The following is a 22,856-nucleotide window of genomic DNA, read 5'->3' as shown; positions in this document are numbered from 1 at the left end:
AAAAAAGAGCAGGGGAAGAGAAATTCACAACCATCCCTTCGGATAATGTGACCAATTTCTTACTCATTTCCCCTTGAACATGTTCCTTTTCCATAGATGAGAGAGGCAGGATCCCTAATCAGCCTTCAAATCAAGGTAACAGAAACATCTCATTGGCCGTGCTTGCAAAATAAAGACCTCTAAGCTGCACTGAGTGATTTTTCAAAAGTCTTCTGAGGCCTCCCCACAGTGAATGCTTGGGATTTTTTCCTTCCCATAATTTTTTCTTACGAGTGTGCAACCCTACAACATATTCCTAATTACTCCTAACACCCCTGATTGCGATTTAATGACATAATTGTAAGCTTGGGGGACACATGACAGTGTCTGTAGATTGACCTACTATTTAGAAGGTTGTACTCAGCTAAAGGATTCTGTTTATGCCCTGCCCCTGTAGGCAAACCCACAGAGACGCTTACGCAGTGATTCTTGCTTTTTCTTTTTTCTTTTTAACTTTGTAGTGAGTCTCTTATCTAGAGTGAGAAATGACTTCACATTTTGAAAACAATTCTTCCCATAATTCTCCCCATATTTTTGTGGTTTCAACCAGTGACTCGCTTCTTCCTCCTCACACCCTTGTAACCCTCCAGGAAAAAAAAAAAAAGGAAAGAAAAGAAAAAAAAAACCATGACATCCTCATACTTGAGAACTAGGAAAGTAAAAAATGAATTAGATTTAGTCTAATTCCATCAGTTGGCTAAGCCAAATGGAAACCTGGATGAAGACATTTTGTGATATCCTGAGGATATATTCTGCTGAAGAATGTGAGTGTTCCAATACATGTGCTTGTGTGTGTACATATACCCATATACCTGCTCCTAGATCGACCACTTGCACCCTCCGACTTCTTCTTGATGCCCTTCAGAGCCCTTTTCCTCCATTTTTTTCTTTCCTATCCAGTTCAGGCCCATGAGCTTTCGCTTCAGCAACCTTGCTTCTTTACTTAGGTCCTGTGGCTTTTTGCCAAACATGGATGTCCAGCAAAGACTCAGCTCAGAGAAACTTCACAACTATCCCTTTGGATATTGAGACCAATTTCTTACATCTCTCTGTTCTCCTTAATTGTCCAACAGATCTTGAGACTGAAAAATGTCACAACAAAACAGATGGAGACCACTGAAATGTCACTGTCATCTGGCAACTTTTCCCTGTCCATTCAAGTCACTCACAAGTCACTTCCTTTGTACTTCAAAGACATGGGGCATTGGGAAAGAACTCTTATAGCCTTCTCCATCGGTCATTAACTCCGTCTCTGTTGTGCCATCTCTAATACAAAAATAATTCTTTAACGACTCTCTCTTGAAATTTTCCTGTGAATTCCATCAATCTCTATCCTAAAATTTTTTCAATTCAATTATATTTTTCTCTAGCTGTAATGACTAATGGTTTTCCCCCTTCTCTTTTTGGCTCAAATCATAGAAACCTAGCACACTCCAAAGATTTATCTAATAGGACAGCTCATTTATCCTCTACTTGGTGACCTCATGAAACTTGGAAGTAACGAGTTAGATATCTTAGACATGTATGTCAGACCAGAGAATGGCGAACTATAGATCACTGGCCAGATCTGACCCCTTCCTTGTTCATGTAAAGGTTTTGAAACACAGTCACTTTCTCATGGCTGTAGTCTTGCTGCAATGTTAGAGTTCAGTAAGAGAGACTAGACAAAGACCGAAAGAACCTAAATACTTTCCCAGGAAATAAAAGCTTACTAAAAAAGTCTGTCCTAGAGAAAGGAACAGGAATTAAAGAAGGAGGTAAACTGGACTCACTTCATAAAACACCTACCTAGTAAGCTAATAAAAAGACAAGACTAGCTGGGTGCCGATGGCTACACCTGTAATCCTAGCTACTCAGGAGGCTGAGATCTGAGGATCAAAGCTCAAAGCCAGCCCAGACAGAAAAGTTTGTGAGACTGAACTCCACAAAAATCTCCAAAAAAAACCCCAAAAAACAACAAAAAAAAACTGTAAGTGGAGCTATGGCTCAAGTGGTAGAACCCTAGCCTTCAGCATAAAAAGCTCAGGGATAGCATCTAGGCCCTGAGTTCAAGCCCCAGAACTGACATTTAAAAAAAAAAAAAAGACAAAACTTTGCTCCCCCCACCTTTTATAAAACACAATAGAGAATTACTAAAGAATTCTAATTCTAACTAGGGGAGAAGGCTCTTTCCAGATTAAAGTTTGGAAAGAACATCTTATTAGATAAAGAATTCATCAACTACAAAATGCCTGTACCCTTAGGCAATCTAAAACAAAAAGGATTGTGCATGGGTGTTGGAAGGAATGCACACATGATGGAATTTGAAATGAAGCAAGTCCCGTCTTTGCTTTGCTCTCCCAGATCCTTTGGTCCAAAGTATCTATTGAGCTCTGATATCAAATCTTGCATTATCTTAAGGATCTGTGATAAAAGTAGATAAAATGTCCTGAATCCAGGAGTTTATAATCTAGAGAGGAGACAGACTAATAAACAAATACATGGTAATAATACAATGGATTCAATGCAGTAAGGGTATAGACAACAGGGAATGTCGTCTGAGTGAGTGAAGTCGTGATTGGTCTTTCTTCTTTTTTTTCTTTTAGTATTTCTGTAAATAACTTATAGGAGAAATTTACATAAAGATGGTCAATCAAATCTCAGGGACAGGTAAGCAGGACAGTACTAAGGGTTGGCTGAAGAAGTCTCTCTTGAAGAGTGAACAGAATGGTACTTCTTCTGTTTTGCCCATGCAGATAAAGCCATGAGACTCAAAAGCCAAAGTGCAAAGTCCACTTATCTAAGACACTTGTTCCCCATATTTTGCACTTCTGAAATTAGATGCTTCTTATATTTTAAACTTAATTAATTTAACTGGCTGCAAGTATAGGTTTAGAGGGTTCCAGGGTACATCCAGCACAGAGACAGATTTTCTAGATTTTCAGATGTAGTTCATTCAGGTAGGGGAATACATTTCTAGGAGACAAGAATCACATTCTGTATTTCTAAATGACAATATATTGGTAAGATATTTTGTAAACACCAGTGTGGAGCAAACATTTCAGCCCAATGACTCACTGGGTACCCCTCCTGCCAGGGAGCCAGGGAGAGATGTTTCAGGAATAGATCTTTGCTCACTCACAATGGAGCTTTTGTTGGGGGACACTGAATGCTGGGGCAGTTTTAATACCCCAGTTAAAATCTGGTAGTTCACTCCCCCTTTAATACAAGAAGAAACTTCTGCGAGAATTAGTGTGACTCATACATCATAAACATTTGTGCTCACATCCCCATGGGCTTTGAATGCCAAACACTCCACGCCTACATTAAAAAAAAAACTGCATTGTAGAATGTTAGAAAACATATGTGGAGCTCTCTGTTCTTGAGTAATGCTGTAGTATTTTTTAAAATACATACTATAAAGTAAACCATTCATAAATTCCAACAAGATGCCAATTATGTTAAAATCTTGACTACGTCACCTAATTCGCATGCATAATCCTATTTCATTGTTTTAACCTACTAAGGAAAAACAAGGAGACTGCAGGAAAACATATTCAATAGCACATGTATTTATATAACCACCTGCTTAACAGATCTGGCCTCACTGAAAACATTGAAATTTCCAGTAAACCCAAACCATGTAGAAAGCTGGTAGGAGTGCATGAGACTCAAGATGTCGAGGTATACTGCAGAGATCCACTGAAGCAAAGGGGTACAAACAACAATGTTGCATCTTAATTTAGAGTTGTGACCATCATCTCTATTATGCCTTCAATCCAGTTATAATGAACAGGTTGCAGACAGCCCATTCCAAAACAAAATGGCATTCAGGCTAGGCATCTTGACCATAAAAACTCAGAAGAGTGTATTTATAGTAATCATCTTTAGTTAATACATGCAAACATTTGAGAGCAATTCTTAAAAGAAATGATGCGAGTGGATTCCATTGTACAAATAAAAAGTAAAATCGATAAAGTTGTCCCTGGCAACAGGCACTGTTACATAATTGTTAAAGTGCACGGCGTCGGAAATGTTCGTTATGTACAGCCCAACAGAGCACATCCAAATAGAACTTTACTGCACGGGAAACATAAAGTTTATATATGTTCTCCATTGTTTCCAATGCTCTGACAACGAATAGTGGCAGAAATGTGCTAAACAAATTCTCTAAGCACAGATTGGGGGTGGGGGGGGCGAGGGGTGGAGGAGAAGGAACATGGTTAGCTCACTCCAGCCCCCTGTCTTTCTTTGGGAAAGGAAGATAAACTCTTTGATCATACTGCCCCTCTCTGGCCAAAAGAGGAAAAGCTAGGCTATCTCTCATGCAATTTCCTGTCAAACGCATTTTATTAAAATGATGCTCTTTATCAGAAAGGTAAGGCTGGCAAACATCATAAAATTTAGTATGGATTGAAATCTGTTATTTTTTTGATAAACAATCTAAGGAGGATGGTGCTATTATTGCTATAAAACATATGTTACAATTTTTAAAAGAACAAAATAATATTCTAAAATATAATGTTGCTTACTATAGGAAAAAGTAAATTTAAAAGTCACTGGCTTATTAAACTATATTAGTTCTGATGGAAAAACTCAGAATATGATGTTAATAGAAAACACTGCACTATAATTTTTACCATTATTTGGCTTAAAATAAAACAGAATATTGTTAATATTACTGAAACTTAAATGCCAGAAGAGATTTGAAGACATCAAAGAGCAAGTCTATGAAATTTATAAAATTCTATCCAGGGTAATTGTTCACTCCAACATTGTTATCTGTATTCAGAGTTGATAGAAATTATAACAGTTGCAACAGTCATGAAGGAAGTTGATCTGAGCTCTGTAAATGTAATAATTCATTCATTCTCATAATAGGATGCCAAATTAAACACTATTGTCATCTACATTTCACATCTATCAGAGGAACACAGAAAATTACTAGTCTGTTCAAGGATACACAGCTTGAGTAAGAGTTCTAGGATTCTAGCTAATAATAAAATCACCAGTGCTAAATAAAAGCATGCATTTTTATGTGTTTGGGCATGTATGCAAAATACTGGAAACCTGGATAAGTAGCAACTGTTTGTGGGGGTTTATTTCCCCTCAGTTTCCCCATCTCTTAATTACCTGAATCTCTGTCCTCAGCTTCAACCCTTGTGACAAACGCTCCTGGACTTTGATTTTCTTTAACAGAAGCTTCATACAGCGGCTGCGTGAACAGCGGGGCCTGGTCATTCACGTCAAGAACAGTCACAGTCACCATCTGAGAGGAGGACAGCGCCGGTGTGCCACCATCCCGGGCCACGATGGTCAGGATATACTGAGTTCTGATTTCATAATCCAAAGGACAAGCTGTAGTCAGTAGGCCTGTTTTGAGAAACAAGAGATCCATATGTTATAAATACCATTAGATTAGTTGGGTCTGTTCTAATCTACGTCTAACTTACTTGAACTTGTTCAAAACGCAGAACTCTTTCTTTTGTCAAAGAATGAATCATAAAATAAGAATGATGTGCTGAATTAAATTTAAATTCCTACGTCTATAGTAAAGAAGGAATACTCTCAGTCAGGTGCCAGGGACTCAAGCCCACAATCCTAGTGACTCAGGAGACTGAGATCTGAGAACTAAGGTGTGAAAACAATCCAGGAAGACAAACCCGAGAGACTCTTACACTCAATTAGCAAAAAAAAAAAAACCCTAAGAATAGGGGGAGTGGCTCAGGTGGTAGAGCACCAGCCAGGAGTGAAAAAGCCAAGCTAGAACACAGGTCCTGAGCTCAATTCCTAGGTATATAGTATGGGCACAAAGAATGTTAACAATTTTAGTTAAAAAAAAACAGTTTAAAATATAAATCAAATTGTCCTATACTACTGCCTAATGAGAACACTCCATTGAAACAATCACCTAACATTTTCCTCACTTTAAAAGACAGCTATACTAAATATGCACACACATGTGTTTATATATACATAAATATACTCTGTATACAGGTCACATGACATATTTTGAAATAACTAAGTGATAAAAATTAGAGTATAATGATAGTAATTTAGTTTTTGTTTTCCTTTTGTTGATAACAGTTTGAATTCAGTCTTGCACCCAGCTTGCTTGCTCAACTGATGCTCTACCACTTGAGTAGTCATGCCTCCAGTCTAGCTTTATACTAGTTATTGGGGATGGGATCTCACAGACTTTTCAAGCTGGGCTGGCGTGGAACTACAATTTTCTGTGTCTCAGATTCTTGAGTAGCTGGGATTGCAAGTGTAAGCCACCAGTGCCAAACAGTTGATTTTTGCTAAACAATTCTTCTTATTTTTGCTACAAAGTTCTTATTTCTTCTCTTTACTCTGAGCAAACTGCCTTTTGCTTTATTAACAATAAAAAGTAGGAATGTTATAATGTAGAAAATAAAATTCATACATAAACCAAGGTCTGTCCTGCTGCCATTGAGGTACCTAAAGCCACATAAATGCTGTGCCACACAGCTGTGACATGATTCCAAAATCTTGTTTTTCTTTTGGGATTGATTGCTTCTCTCCTCCTCGAAGAACTTGCCCTCAAATAATTAAAGAGCTTTATTAAATCAGATTTTACGAAACAGTTTTTCAATAATTAACCACCCCTTTATCCATCACAGCCATTAGCTGATGGAAAATTCAGTATGTCTTTTTTATAAGAACAAGAGACTTTTACGGGGGGAAGTGAATCTGTCTCATGTGAATGCTGTTAGTGATGGTCATTTTATGCCTTTGGAAAAAATACCTCAACCACAGCTACTGTGATTGCTCAAGATTCATGTACCTACATTACTGAGGCACAATTCTAATTTTATTCATTGTCATTAGCAATCCCAACTAAATCTTCCTTAGCCACCTCAGAAAACACTGGGAGGCTTGCTGAATGGGCCCTTGGAGAACTGTGGTTCTTATGGAAGGCAGCAACTGGGTCTGGACTGTCTCTCTGTCAGTGGGGTGCTGTGGTAGCCATGCTCGCCTCAGAGTGGAACCATATGGACAGGACTTAATGAATATTTTGATGAAATTTTCCAACAGAATAGAGCCAGGCCATAATCATGGCTTCTAAATCCTCCACACTCAGTTCCATTCCAAATAATGCTCTTATTAACAACTGAGTCAAGCGGTAGACATTTGAGAATTTTTTTCCAAAGGCTCACATCAGGATGACTTTACTTTTCAGAAAACAAGACTGAGGTTCATTAAATTTTCAATATCCTCTGGCAATCAAGTGGAGAATGGTCATTGCCAAATTCACAAGACTCATATTTTGAACGTATTCTTTCCTCAAGTCACATAAAAACTTCTCGCATAGATTATCTGGAAAACCTGGTGAGAGCCAGACAACTGAAGTGATCAGGAATGACAACTCTGCATTCAATTCCCAGAAAAAAAAAGAGAGAGAAGAGAAGAAAAGAAAGAAAAGAAAAGAAAGAAGTGCTTCTGCAAAAAGCATAATGTCACAGCTGGTGTGAAAGCAAGGTCCTTAATGACCAAATGAATGTAACCATTAAAATACGTGACTCCCAGGCCCAGAGTTCAAGCCCCACGACCGACAAATAAATAAATAATAAAATAAATATGTGACTTACTTTCAACTACAAACAATATTTGTTTGCTTAATGTAGAGATTCTGTCTCAAAAGGCCCCCTTAAATAATGCTGTGGCTGTGTCATGGTCCTACCTTGACTTAGCTTTGCCACCGTGGCCAACTGCAAGGACCCAGATAGAGGCAAAGAAGCTAGCTACTCTATATCCAGCCCATGAGACAGGACAGCAAGCCAACTGTATTTGCTTTCCAAAGACACTCTTTTTACATATACCTAGTATATATCATAAGTTAAAAGATATGATATATCATATATACAAACGTGATATATTATACATATATGCACACATATATGTTAAGCAGCATAACAAGACAAAATTTTTTACATCAAAGTACATATACATCCTAAGAACTAGCATTTTTAAGAGAAGAAAATAAAAAGGAAAACTGTAAGCAAGTACTGACTACAAGTGACAGAAAAAGAAAAAAAACACACCCAAATCAGAAAAAATAAAATTATCCCAGTTTGAAGAACACATAAATGTGTGGGCATGTGGGGGAGGAGGGGAGGGCTTGAACTCAGGGCCTGGGCTTTTTTTGCTCAAGGTTAGCCATAGCTCCATTTCTGGCTTTTTTTAGTGGTTAATTGGAGGTAAGAGTCTCACAGATTTTCTTGTCTAGGCCGGGTTTGAACCACAGTCCTCAGATCTTAGCTTCCTGAATAGCTAGGATTACAGGCACGAGCCAACAGTACCCAGCTATATTATTATGACAGATAAATTTGATAAATTTACAAAACATAACATGAACATAAGTGAAGCAGTTGCATTTCTATAATATAATATGAAGTTGTCTGAAAAGGAAATTAGGAAGACAACCTCACAGGACAAGCACAAGGAATAAAACATTTAGGAAAAAATTAACTAAGGTAGTAAGCAATGCATACACTGAAATTCATGTAACTTTGATGCAAGGAGTTGAACGAGAGAAAAATGGGAAGATATCTCATGTTCACTCTACAATGCAATCCCTACAAAAGTTGCAGTAGCATTTTTATTCACAGAAGCAGGACAAAAATTAGAATTGATACAGAATCTTAAATGACCTGCAGTAGCCAAAATAATCTTGAGAAAAGAAAAAGTACAACTTGAAACATCATCCTTCCTGACTTCAAAACATACCACCGAGTTACCACAATGAAAGCAGTGTGGTACTGGCCTGAAGCTAAGTCATATAAATCAAGAGAACAAAGTAGACACACCACCTGGCGAGGAAAAATAAAGGGAAGGAATAATCTCTTCAACAGATAGAAGAGGAAAACTAGTTATCTCCATGAAAAAATTAAATTGGCCCATTATTTCATACCATACATACAAATAAACTCAAAATAGATTGAGGATTTCAATGCAAGACATGGAACTCTTACAATTCCTAGAAGAAAAGAGGAGAAAGCTTCATGATATCAATCTTTGCATGAACACACAACAATAAAAGACTAGACCACAGAAATATAAATAAGCAAGTAGATTTCAGCCACCTAAAGGGTTTGTTTGTTTTAACGGCAATGACAAAGGCCACCCTATATTCCAGAGGGGAAAATATCTGAAGGGTTAAGAGCCAGCACATATAAAGAACTCTTGCAACTAAACAAGAAAAAAAGAACTGTTTTGCAAATGAACAGAGGACTTGAATGAAATATCCAACTGGCCAAAAGGTACATGGAAAAAATGCTTAGTGTCACCAATCCACATGGAAATGCATGTCAGAACCACCATGAGGCAGGGCGACTGTGAGGATGGCTATTATTGAAAACCAGAATAGGAGAGCTGGCAAGGAAGTGGAGAAATTGAAACCCTTGCCCACTGTCGCTGGCAATGGAAAATAGTTCATCTGGAAAAAGTTTATTATTGAGATTCCTGAAGAAGAAAAAAATATATATACAGTCAAGTGCGGGTGGCTCAGGCCTGCAGTCCTAGCTTCTAAGGAAGCTGGGATCTGAGGATCAGGGTTTGAAGCCAGCCTGGGCAAGAAAGTCCCTGAAACTCATCTCCAATTAACCGCCAGGAAACTGGAAGGGGCGCTGTGCCTCAAAGTGGTGGGGCGCTCGCCTTGAGCTTTTAAAAAGCCCAGGGACGGCGCCCAGGCCCTGAGTTCAAGCCCCACACTGACCCAAAGAGAAGCTTTGTACAGGAGATTCTGTAACATGTGACCACACGGATGGATATCTTGAGACCACTGTGCCACAGAGAAAAAACCAGGCACAGAACCTGTACCACACCGTTCCACTGTAACAAGAAACATCCTGCACCCAGGATGGAAGGAAGGTGTCAGGGGCTGGACAGAGGAGGGAAGGGACATGGGATGTCAGGGAAGCAGCAGGAACCAGATCTCGGGATGTGCCACGTTGCACCTCGAATCAAGAATAATGCATTGTGCAAAAAGAAGAAAAGCCAGTACAAGGGTAGTCTGAGGTTACAAGCCATGGTGGTGAAGTATACTGAAGGGAGCTTGCATCCGGGCATCCGGGCATCCAGGCATCCGGGTATCCCTACCTGAGGCTGCGTCCAGCGCGAAGGCCCCGCCGTCGTCTCCCGGGAGGATGCTGTAGGTGACGCTGCCGTTCCTGCCCTGGTCTGGATCGTGGGCTCGGACGTGGTGCACCGCGGAGCCCACGGCCGCGTCTTCTCGGACCCAGGCCACGGGCGGAGACACGAAGGCGGGGCTGTGGTCGTTCACGTCGAGGATCACCACGTGCGCCACGAGGGAGCGCAGGCGCCGGTCCGTCAGGTTGGCGGCCTGGTCGGAGGCCGTGACGGTGAGGGGCACGCGCGGGACGCGCTCTCGGTCCAGCGGCGCGGCGGTGAGCAGCGAGCCGCGGGCCGGGTGGATGAGGAACGGGCTGGGCCCCGCCTGGTGGGGCTCCATGGAGTACTGCACGCGGCTGTTCAGGAAGCTGCCGTCCCCGTCCTTGGCGGTGAAGTTGTACACCAGCGTGCCTTCCGGAACGTTCTCTTCCACCCCGAGCACCACGACCTCCTCGGGGAAGGCCGGGGCGTGGTCGTTCCGGTCGTCCACGGCGATGCTGAGGAAGACGCTGGCGTGGCGGGGCGGGTGCGCACGGGCGTCGCGGGCGGCCACCCGCAGCAGGTAGTGGGGCGTCCGCTCGTAGTCCAGCCCCCGCGCCAGGAACAGGTCCCCCGTGGCGCCGTCCAGCGCGAAGGGCCCGGCGCCGGCCTCGGCCAGGCTGAAGCGCCACGCGCCGCCCGCCGGGCGCCCCGCGGGGGCCGGGGCCGGGGCCGGGGCCGGGGCCGGGGCCGGGGCAGGCCGCAGGCTCAGGAGCTTCGTAGGCCTCAAGTCTTCTGCCAGGACGAGATGTCTGACCATCTGAGAGGCGAAACCTCCTCCGCCTTTGGGTAAAGGTAACACCTGAAGACGAGGAAAGACGAGGGAGGGAGGGAGGGAGGAGGAGGGAGGGAAGGAAGGAAGGAAGGAAGAAAGGAAGGAAGGAAGGAAGGAAGGAAAGAAGGGAGGGAGGAAGGAAGGAAGGAAAGAAGGGAGGGAGGGAGGGAGGGAGGGAGAGAGGGAGGAGAAGAAAGAAGAAAGAAAGAAGAACAAGAAGGAAGAAGGAGAAGAAGAAGAAGGAGGAGGAGGAGGAGGAGGGAGAAGAAGAGGAGGAGGAGGAGGAGGAGGAGGAAGATTTCAAAAGTTGTTCATTGGAGATATTTGGAGCTATTAACTACATGTTGAAAGGTTATGTTACATACTGACACATAACGGTATGTTAGAGCCTAACTCCTTTCTTCGTGTGACATACGTGTTAATTGGTGAGAAAAACATCACTTTCTTTGTTATTTTGGGGGCGGGACTGAGGTTGGAACTCGGGGCCTTGTACTTGCTCCACGGATATTCTACCACTTGAGCCGTGCTGCCCTGAACTACATAGGTTTTTGTTTTTATTTTATTTTTTGCCATTTTTCAAGTAGGGTCTTTCCTTTACATGTGGGCTAGGGTGAACCTATACTCCCCTCCTCCTAAACTCCTCTCAAAACTGGGATGACAGAGTATACTAAGGTACCCCCTACGTTTGATTGTTCCAGAAAGTCAGGTGAACTTCTTTTGTCCAGACTGGCCTCCACCCTATGTAATGCTCCCAACTGCTGCCCCCTGGGTAGCTAGGATTACAGGTGTGAGACACTGCCCAGTGAGAAAGTATCCTTTTATGATTCCAATATGTCTCAGAAAATTGAAAATCCAATAATATTTAAGCATCAAGGAACCATAGGATTGTTTGCTGAAAGCTGTGCACAGTCATCTTTAGTCTGTTAGAGTATATTTTCCTGCTACAAAAACTTGCTAAAAATTGTGTGCTTGTTATGATTAATGTAGAGCCTTCAAAGCCTTCTACAACGGTTCTAAGCTTTAAAAAAAAAAAAAGTGTTCTGAGTGAGGCGCTGGTGGCTCACGCCTACAACCCTAGCTACTCAGGAGGCTGAAATCCTGAGGATCAAGGTTCAAAGCTAGCTTGGACAGGAAAGTTTGTGAGACTCATATTCCCAATTAACCACCAAAAGAAGATGGAAATGGCACTGTGGCTCAAGTGGTATAGTAGCCTTGAGGGGAAAAAAAAAAAAAAAAGCTCAGGGACAGTGCCTAGGCCTTGCATTCAAACCCTATGTCTGGCACAGAAGGGAAAAAAAGCCAAAAGTAATGTGTCTTACTACTACTTATTTACAGACACATTTCTCCTGTAAATTTACCAGGCCTTTGAAATTAGGAATAAGTGAAAAAAGTCACCTTTTGTTTAATATAAATGCCCATGTAGTAGTGAATATCTTGTCAAATCCATACCAAACTAATGCAGAAATGTGTTCAGATACAAATCATTTGCTAGTGACGGACAAGGAGATAAATGTGCACTGAGCAAACTGTCTTAAAACAGCATTTGCACACAACCTATCTCTCTCTGATCTCTACACTTGTTTATGAACAGTCATCCACATTTTCTGGTGACATTACCTGGATATTAACAACTGCTTGTCCTTGAAGCGGGGGCACTCCCTGGTCGCTGGCGATGATGGTTATCCTGTAGGAAGGTCTATAGTCACGTGACAGGACTGTGCTTGTTCTTATTTCACCATTGTTGCTATCAATCTTAAAGTGATCAGAATGATCTTCTGCATACATACACACACACACAAAGTGAGATACTAATGTAAATTGGCAGAAAACAAAAGAGCAATTAACCTAATATGTCTATGATTAACTGGGATAATATTTGCTTTAAGTTCCATAACATAGTCTGAAGTATGGAACTTAAGGCAAACAATTCTGTAGTTTCTTGATGCTTGAGGACCTTACACAGTATATACATGATAGAAAGAGTATCTGGTTCCTTAGTACTATGTACAGTTTTTATGTATCCAATAAAAAATAAGATTTAATTTTGAGCCAGGCGCTGGTGGCTCACGCCTGTAATCCTAGCTACTCAAGAGGCTGAGATCTGAGGATCGCGGTTCAAAGCCAGCCTGGGCAGGAGAGACCGTGAGACTCCTATCTCCAATAAACCACCAGAAAACCAGAAGTGGTGCTGTAGCTCAAGTGGTAGAGCGCTTGCCTTGAGCTGAAGAGCTGAGGGACAGCGCCCAGGCCCAGAGTTCAAGCCCCAGGACTGACCGAAAAAAAAAAAAAAAAAAAGATTTAATTTTGAATTCCATTAAACATATAGACAAGATACATAACAGATTTTTAAATTTCCTATTTAAAAAATAGTAGGTAGAGCCAGGCTCAGGTGGCTCACGCCACTAGTAATCCTACTTACTCAAGTGGCTAAGATTGGGAAGATTGAAGTTTGAAGGGTTTATTTTTGCTTACATTTGTTATTGTTGTTTTGTGTGCCAGTCCTGGGGCTTGAATTTAGGGCCTGGGCACTGTCCCTGATCGATTTTGCTCAAGGCTAGCACTCTACCACTTGACCCATACTTCCACTTCCAATCTTTTGGTAGTTAATTGGAGATAAGAGTTTCAGGGACTTTGCTGCCCAAGCTGGCTTCAAACCCATACATCAGATCTGAGCTTCCTGAAAAGCTAGGATTATAGGCATGAGCCACCAGCACCTGGCTTATGTTTTGTTTTAATCTGATGTTGTTTTCTAAGTTAGTGAGAGAATGCTGGGTAATTGAAAGAGAATGAATTTTCCCAGAAGAAAACAGGAATCTGATATCTGACAAAGGACTGGGAATTCTAAATGCTGCCAACCCCTAGGCGAGCTTTACCTGGAGAGATAGAATAGCTCACTTCTGCATTTCTTCCTTCATCAAGGTCCTTGGCAAACACTGTTGTAACCAATGTATTTACCGGCTGACCTTCCAGAACCTGTCATGAAAACAAATGGCTTATAGTGATTCAGTGTAATTTCTAAAGAAGTCTCAATGGACTTATAAATGCAATAATACCATATCACACTGAGTATGCCTAACTGTTAAAGCCTGCATACCATTTAAATGTCTACCAAATGGAAGTTATATGGTGGGGGGGGGTAGGCGGGGGGGGGGGGGGGGGAGGAGAAAAATGAGGTCCTTACCTCCTTAGTAACAAGTTTGACAAGAAATCTAATCATTACCTTACTTATATGACTGTAATTCCTCTTTATATCACTTTGACAATTTTAAAAAAAGAAGTTATATGATAGTACATGGGGAAAAAAACCTACCTCACAAATTTAAATATTTTACTGTTTGAACAAATTGAGGCATCTGAGTTAATTCTGCAAATAAGTCAGTAACAATAGAGGAAGTCAAACTAACTAAAAGTTTATATTTTTAAAGGATATTTATATATTTGTGTTTATTTAGTGTATGTATTTTATATAGCTTAAATATTTTAAAGGATATTTTATGTTTTTGAAGTATTCTGGTATCATCTCATTTATCAGCTTCCAGGCAATTGTTTAACAGGTGATTGTTACAATCTTAAACATGATCAAGATAAATCAAACTATTTACCTTAAATATAAGTATGAATTCCAGGAAATATACTTTACACAGGAAATGTATCATTAATGATAGGATCTATCCTGGACTACTGAAATGAACACATGAAGTTCAACTGTCCAATAAAGCATAGGATATTCTGATACTCTAATTATAAATCATTACAATAATATAATAATGTCTTGTTTGGGTGGAATTTTTCTTTGAACATTGCTTTTATAGCTCAGTCTAAAGTTACTAACTTCCTCAGTATCTATTTTTCATTTTCTTCCTTTCTTTCTTTCTTTTTTTTTTTTTTTTTGTTGGTCGTGGGGTTTGAACTCTGGGCTTGGGCGCTGTCCCTGCACTCTTCAGCTCAAGGCAAGCACTCTACGGCTTGAGCCACAGCGCCACTTCTGGTTTTCTAGTGGTTTATTGGAGATAAGAGTCTCATGGACTTTCCTACCCAGGCAGCTTTGAACCTCGAACTTCAGATCTCAGCCTTCTGAATAGCTAGGATTACAGGCGTGAGCCACTGGCGCCCAGCCTCTATTTTTCATTTTCTATTACACATATTTGAGCACAATTTGAATGTCCAGTTCAACAGTTTTGAAACCATAACTACTGGATGTTTTATTCATATAATCCATCCATTTAACAAATTATGAGTGCTTCCAAATACATTTGTTAATTATATACATGAAAATTTTGTGTTTATTATGAACATGAAAGTTTACTGATTTACCATGTACATTAGAAAAGACACACACATAGAACTAAAAGGACAAGTAAAGAAAACATAATTAAAAGTTGGTATATGTGCTCAAAAGGACCAATGTTTAAATCTCTGGATGTTCACTGATCCATTTAAGAATTACAGATTCTGCTTTCAACTAAAATCTTTTTTTCCTAAAATTATATTTTGATTATCGTTAAGTAGTTACACACACTGTTACAATTCACCGTGTCTGTTTATGAGTATGCTTCTTGATCACTGTCAGCCCTTTCCTCATTCTTCCCCATCTTTCCCATCCCAATCCCTCCCCTCAAATTCCTTGTTGCATCATATATACACTGAATATAACTGCCTTCTCCCCACTTTCCCCTCTTCATGCATCTGCCCTCCCTCTTCTTGACCTCCTCCGCACAACTTGGTCATCTTGTGACACTGAGTTATCGATTATCTTAGTGGCATGCCCCAGTTACTGTCAAGGAGCCGGGCACAGAGGGGCAAACGAAGACTGTGCTGTCTGCATACACAATCAGAACTACGGAACTCATTGTCTAACCGTGAAAGTGCAGTTCCAGAGCGCACGTATATTCATTTTCTTGTAACTGTTTTAACTTGCTTGCACATACACAATTTCTAAAGTCTAGAAATGTAGGCAATTACATGTTCTACCACAAGATGGTGCTCAAAACAAATGACTAAGCACACTACAAGGTCACTGCAAGGCTACTGCTCAAACCTTGATGGAAAATTCCTTTCCAGGGAGACACTGGGGGAAAAATGGCCTGTTATCATTGGTGTCGATGACAGTGACATAAACCACAGTGGTGGCATTCCGAGGTGGGGAGCCATGGTCTGTCACTAGGACAGTCAGCTGATGGTGGCCCTGATGCTCACGATCCAATGCTGACCAGCTGACCAGTTCACCTGTGATGTAATAAAGACACAAACACTGTAAGCTTGAAATATTGGCACCACGAGCCATACTTGAAATAGTCCATAGAAAGGAAAGCTCTGCACCAAGGCACCACCGCCAAGACCATACACAGTGCCACCATACTTTGGGTGGCACTGAAAGCAGTTACTGAAGTTGCTCCTGAAAATGCCACTTCAAATTTGTCATTCTCATTGCAACAATGAGATGTACAAGTTGTTATGTCGAAAAATGAACTTTACAACTTTGGTTGGGGGGTGGAGTAAGGGGAAACAAAGGAGGAGGCTGCAATGCTTGATAAGTAATGTACTCATCATCTTGCCCATGCAATTAATTTTAACCCCTCTATACAGTATTTTCACAATAAAAAAATTGTTATTCTTTGTATTTCAAATTCTCTACCATTGCTCCTTTGAATCAAAAATAATAGAGTTCATGTTGAAAAGGGTGACATAAATCAAGATGAATTGTATTCATAAACTGCTTTGTTAAATGGCAACTCCTTTATACAACTACTTTGAGATAATTTTTTAAAAGGTGAGTTTATGGCAGCGAGTAATATGGAAGATTTAAAATGACTGCTTATCCCTCTTTATGACACTGCAGAGAATGACAGGAAGTTTGTGAACTATGGCACTGGATTCTGAGTTTGGGATGGGTACAGTGACTCATGCCTGCAATCTAACTTGCTTGAGAGGCTGTGGTTCAGAGGACCACCATATGAGGCCATTTGGAACATATACATGGGTCTTCTTCTTAATCAATAGCTGGGCACGAATGACATGTGACTGTCACCCTAGCTATGAGGGAAGCTAAGATCAGGAGGACCATGGTTTAGGCCAGCCTGGACGGAAGTCTGTGGAACTCCATCTCAATGGAAGAAGCTAGACATAGTGGCTACACCTGTCTTTCCAGCTATGGTTAGAAGCCTAAAACAGAAAGGTCATAGGAAAACACATGTTTGGGCAGGAAGCAAGGCCACCATCTAAAAAGTAATCAGTGTAAAGTAGAGCTGGAAGCATAACTCAAACCCCACCAGCTCTGAGTTCTAGGTCTGGATTCCACCTCCCCATCTAACCACCTTCTGTGCCTACCTTCTAAGGCCAATGCAATCATTTGTAACTTCTAAGTATAGGCACTGAAAGCAATGCATTCATTTATAGCCTGTAAAGATTCTAACAATCATTTATAGCACCCATAAAGCACTTTAAGAGCTATAAGATCTTGTTTTGTTCTGTCAGATTTTTGTTTTGTTTTATAAGCCACAAATTCCTGGCAGTTGTGATGACTACTTTACAATAATGGAAAAATACCTTCCTTTCTGAAAGTCTTACACTTTAAGTAATGTCTTGTTATTTGTGTATGACATATTTATTTTGATCTCACAAAGCCTAGGTATAGCAGTGGATAGTAACTTCCCAAATAGCTACTAATGATTGACAGCCCTTCCTTTTTATATTCTTCCTAGAAATGTATGCTCTTGGGTCAGTTTCCTCATTTCTCCCATGGACGTTTAGATATGAAGTCCTAGTCACTTCTCCCTCATGCTAGGACTTTAGAAAAAGACAAATGAGCTTTCTATTAGCCCAACTCCTACTAGGAAGCTCAGCCAAACCCTGGTTCCCACATCATTGATGAGGAAAACTATCAGTGAGCAACTAAATACAAAACAGCTAGCGCAAAGCCCTCCGACTGCTGACTCTTCATGGAAATAAAGAGTCATTGCACAAAAAAAGAAAGCTGCAATGAGAAAGGAAATTCACATTTGAGTAAGTTACTGCGTTGACGAGCTTAAGTTCAGTATTTAGTGTAACTATTTACTCTCTAAACTATTTAAAGGCCATTTGTTATAAGGAGGAGCACAATAAAAATCAAATACATGGAGCCAGGCAGGGTGGCTCACGCCTATAATCCTAACTGCTCTGAGGGCTGAGATCTGAGGATCATGGTTCAAAGCCAGCTAGGGCTGGAAAATCCAAGAGACTCTTATCTCCAATAAATTACTCAGAAAAAGCCAGAAGTGGTGCTGTGGCTCAAGCAGTAGAGTACTAGCCCTGGGCACAAAGAGGCTCAAGGACAGAGCCCAGGCCCTGAATTCAAGCTCTGGGACCAGCAAAAAGAAAACAAATCATATACACAACTGCTTTTTTTTTTTCCCCCAAAGTTGCAATCAGCAATTCTCTGAAAAGCCCAAATCCTGAATAGTATAGAGTTTTAAGTCAGAGCCAGAGAGGAAGGGACCGTGGGGCTGGCCTGGGTGGGGCCTGGTGGAGCTGAGAGCTAGAATCCAGGTCACTAAGAAGACAGCTCAGAGGGGCAGGGTCACTCCTCCATGCCCTGAAGAATGCCCTCCCCAGCTCCTCGTGCACCCTATCATCCCTGGAGAGTGAGAACTTTGTCTTCAAGTCCCGTCATTCACCTGACTTAGATCTCTGTCCTTCAGAGGAGGACATGGAACATGCCAGGAATTCCCTCCTATGCTCACATAAGGACACTGAACTCTGAGGTTAAGCTACTTGCTGAACGCCACACAAGATGAGGAATGGACTCCTGGCCTTCTGAATCTGGGTGCTGGACTAATTTTAGGAGAAGGGAAAATTCAGGAACCAGCTACCATTAGCACATTGAAACAAGTACTTGAGGACAGATAAGTAGTCCCGTGGGCTAAGATGCAAACAGGGCCAGACTGTACAGACTGGGCCCTGAAAAAGGGGCCTCCGTTGAGGGGTTGGATGGGGGCTGAAGTCCAGCCTTTAGTCCTCCTGGAGAGCCACATGTCCCAGAGAAAAGCTCCACCTACTGGAGGAAGGGAAAACTTCTCCTAATTCACACAGGGCTTGGAGAACAAAGACATGCAGTCCCTGAGAACATCCTCCAAATTCCGTCCAATTAAAGGGCAAAGCACCATTACCTGATCACCCAGCTTATACAATATGACAAATTTTCATATTTAACGCTTAAATTGGTAATTCAATAAGGAATGGCATCACCATTATTATTCCCCTTTCCTCTAGGATCTCTTAGCAACCTACACACTTCTAGTGATTCTGAAATCATCTCTACAGGTGACATATTTCATGAAATATGTCTTGATATATTGTTAAAGTCTATAAATTAAAAAGAATAATTAATGAGAAAAACCTTTGCCCAGGATTTATTCAATCCAATTTGCTGTGTGTGTGTGTGTGTGTGTGTGTGTGTGTGTGTGTGTGTGTGTGTGTGTGTGTGTGTGTGTGTGTGTGTGTGTGTACTTGCACGCACAGACGTATGAAGAGGTGCGCATCATTACTGGGCCTTGTACTCTGGTTTGGCTTTTCTGCTCAAGGCTGGTGCTCTACCATTTGAGACACACCTCCACTTCCTGCTTCTTGCTGGTTAACTGGAGATAAGACCCTCATGAATTTGTCTGCCTGGGATGGCTTCTGAGCCCTGATCCTAAGGTTTCAATCTCCCAAATAGCTAGGGTTACCAATCTGCTTTAAGTGTATAAAAGGCGAGTATACCTCTATGGCGAATACTGCAAGCAAATGCAATACAGTTGTAAGAATTTCTGTATCAAAGACATATTTAAACATAGAAAAGGAACAATAAAAATTCTCAGCGGAGGATTTTTTTCAGCCCCACTATAATTTCATGGGACCATGTGTGAACATGGGGTTCATGTTTGATTCAGACGTTGTTACACAGGCCAAATGGATTATCAACAGGTGAGAGAGCAGTTACAAAACTATGAATCCTTAGTGAAATTGCTTTCTATTTTAAAACCACACAATCTCAGAATAATTAATGCACTAGCCAAAAAGTCTCATTTTAGCTGTATGTTTGCATCCATACTACAGATAAAGATTCTAGTTTTCTCAATCTGAATGGAGAGGAATAGGCAGGAGCTACAAAAAGCTACCTGTGTTGGGATTCATCTTGAAGAATTTCCCATCTGACAAAAGGAAGTATGAGAGTTGTCCATTCTTTCCAGAGTCAGAGTCCACTGCTGTGATTTGGCCTATGACCCCTAAGGGAACAGGGCTCTCCAGGACTTTCAGAAACAATGGGCCATGCAAGAAAGTAGGGGAATTGTCATTCTCATCTAGGACGTGAACAGTTACTGAGGTGCTCCCATTTTGTACCAGTCTGTCCTCTGGGATATAGGCAAATGCTCTAAGGCTGTATGCTCGTGTCGATTCATAGTCCAGTTGTCTCCGGAGATAGATCCAACCTGTATGAGGGTGGATCCCAAATGCGGCAGAGTCCACACTGGCTTCCAGAGAATAGACCACCTGCAAATGTGGGCGCAGTAGGGCCAGGGGCCAGGCCTGGATTTGCAGCATCTGTGCCATCACTGACAGAGACTCACGAACTTCCACTTGATAGACCCAATTTTTAAAGGTCAGGGCTGGCCTTTGTTCTTGTTTTTCAACAGTTACAGTCAGCACCATCTGAGATGAGTGAGCGGGAGCCCCATGGTCCTCAGCTACTAGGATCAGGGTGTGCCTCTGTGGCGCATGGCTTCCCAGATTCCCATGGAGGAACACTACACCAAGCCTGGAGTCAATGGCGAAGATACTTGGGCTTGGGCTTGCAATGGTGTACCAGATGAGTCCATTTGGGCCACTGTCTTTGTCTTCTGCACGTGCAAGGTACAAGGCTGTGCCAGGAGGTGTGGTCTGGGGTATCCTAATCTCATCAGAGGCCATGGGAAACTCAGGGGAGTTGTCATTGACGTCCATCACTGTGATGTTGACTTGGGTGCTGCTGTAGGTTGGAGAGCTGCCGAGCTGGGCCTGGACCGTGAGGACCACCCCGGGCTGTGACTCGTGATCTAAAGGCTTCTGTGTGTGGATAGTGCCCAGCCAAGGGTGAATGGAAAACTTCCCATCCAGATCACCAGAGGAGATCTGGTAAAAGATTGGTTCTGAAGAATCTGAAAAGACAAGGAGTTCAGTGATTGTATGCCAAAGGAATCAACCTGCTAGAAAGGCAGAAATTGGAAGTATTATGATAGGTTAAGTCTGCGTGGACTGGTGCTGGATGTCTTCCTTCCTCCCTCTTGAATGTCTGTTAGGAAGTTGACACAGGATTTAAGATTTCTTAGTGGCCAATGGAGTACACAGTAGATAGTTTCTAGCCATAGGCTTCATCACACTTGTTTGTTCTTGCATGAAGAGAGAAAAATAGAAAATAATCTGGACACCTTATTTACCTAATTGTGGGAGCCAGGTTAAGTTAGTATTTCTCCACAATATCTACCTGTGAATGCCAACATTATTTCGCAGAGGTTGAGAGAGAGAGAGGAGAGAAAGCAAGGGGCCCAGGGGAAGGACAGACTCTAGGAGGAATTACCTTGTAGGCCATATTCCTGTAAAAGGACACTTTACACACTTGAAAGAGAGGCAGAAAAGGATGTTTGCTCAAGTTGTGTTTGAGCCAACAAAAATATGTATCATTGTAATCAATAGTAAAAATGAAATGTTTACCTCTAAGTTGAAATAGTCTGCAAATTGTTTATCTAATAAAGTAGAATAGTATATAGTTGGTCTGGAAAGCTGTTCATTGTATTTATATATACATGTGCATGTGTGCATATGTTTGTGTGTGTGTGCTATGTGTGTACTGGTGAGTAGATTACAGGAAATAAAGGATGTATACCTTTGACATTATGATTATTCTGTATTGTATTAAGTTCCTTTTAAAAATACCCATTAGTTTTGTTATCTGAATAATATTGGAGGTTGGATGGAAACAAGATCCAAGAACAGAGCAAGCCATGGGTTGTACTGGCTCCATTCTTGTAGGCAAAGAGAAAAGGATTTGTGTAAGATACTATGGCCCAAGAAAGTACAGAAACTTTTCCAAAAAATGGACTTTGTTGCAGTGTAAGAATTAATACTTACTCAAAGACTCCCTTGCCTTCACTGTTCCCACAGGACTGGCTTCAGGCACATCTTCGTAAACTGAGAAAGTATACTTAGGTCTTTCAAATTCTGCAGGAGCCAATGTGTTCTGGAGAACATGAATAGTGACTTCTGCATTAACAGCAGCTGTAAGCCCACCACCATCTCGAGCACAGACCATCAAAAAAAGTGTAGTAGGCTCCAAATGATTGATTGTCGATGTCAAGTAAATAATACCTGAATGGGGGGAAAAGAGTTGACAAGCAGATGTCAATATGCAGTAGATACTGTTGGTAACATCAGTGATGGTTAGTTGTATGTGTCAACTTGTTTGGGCCCTGGGGTACCCAGATATATAACCAGACATTATTTTTAATATGGAGTATTTATTTATTGTAACAAATGTCAAGGTTTTTGTTATACAATGGACATTAACAATACTTTAATTTTTTCTGAAAATGTCTGACTTGAGATCAGACATATATTGTGAACCCACCTAGCAGGTGGTTTGTGAGGTATTTCTGTGACAATTAGGTAACCAATTTAATTAATGGGATAAATTTGGACCATGCAATTATTATCAGATTTCAAATGTGGATCTCCCTCCAGCATTCAGGACTCTCTATATAAATGAGTGAAGTTTGTAATTTTTTTGTTGGTGGTGGTGGGGCTTGAACACTGAGCCTAGGCACTGTCTCTGAGCTCCTCAGCTCAAGGTGATTGCTTTACCACTTACGCCACAGCACCA

At 41.3% G+C, this 22,856-nt stretch overlaps 1 protein-coding gene across 1 annotated transcript in view; it reads right to left on the bottom strand.

Annotated features, from left to right (window-relative positions):
• The window catches only part of Dchs2 (dachsous cadherin-related 2), a 149,804-nt gene that overhangs the window by 33,957 nt on the left and 92,991 nt on the right, over nucleotides 1-22,856 (bottom strand). The window contains exons 4-10 of the mRNA XM_042701600.1: nucleotides 22,109-22,345; nucleotides 20,122-21,138; nucleotides 16,026-16,213; nucleotides 13,861-13,960; nucleotides 12,605-12,762; nucleotides 10,141-11,014; nucleotides 5,152-5,391 (exon numbers count right to left, since the gene is read on the bottom strand). Of these exons, the coding sequence (XP_042557534.1) occupies nucleotides 5,152-5,391; nucleotides 10,141-11,014; nucleotides 12,605-12,762; nucleotides 13,861-13,960; nucleotides 16,026-16,213; nucleotides 20,122-21,138; nucleotides 22,109-22,345 (2,814 nt within the window). The remainder of the gene's footprint in view (nucleotides 1-5,151; nucleotides 5,392-10,140; nucleotides 11,015-12,604; nucleotides 12,763-13,860; nucleotides 13,961-16,025; nucleotides 16,214-20,121; nucleotides 21,139-22,108; nucleotides 22,346-22,856) is intronic.

This window comes from Dipodomys spectabilis, unplaced genomic scaffold, assembly GCF_019054845.1.
Source record: "Dipodomys spectabilis isolate Male_0828 unplaced genomic scaffold, ASM1905484v1 ptg000297l, whole genome shotgun sequence".
NCBI lineage: Eukaryota > Metazoa > Chordata > Mammalia > Rodentia > Heteromyidae > Dipodomys > Dipodomys spectabilis.
Note: the sequence above shows the minus strand (reverse complement) of the source record. Positions and strands in the feature narration are given on the sequence as shown.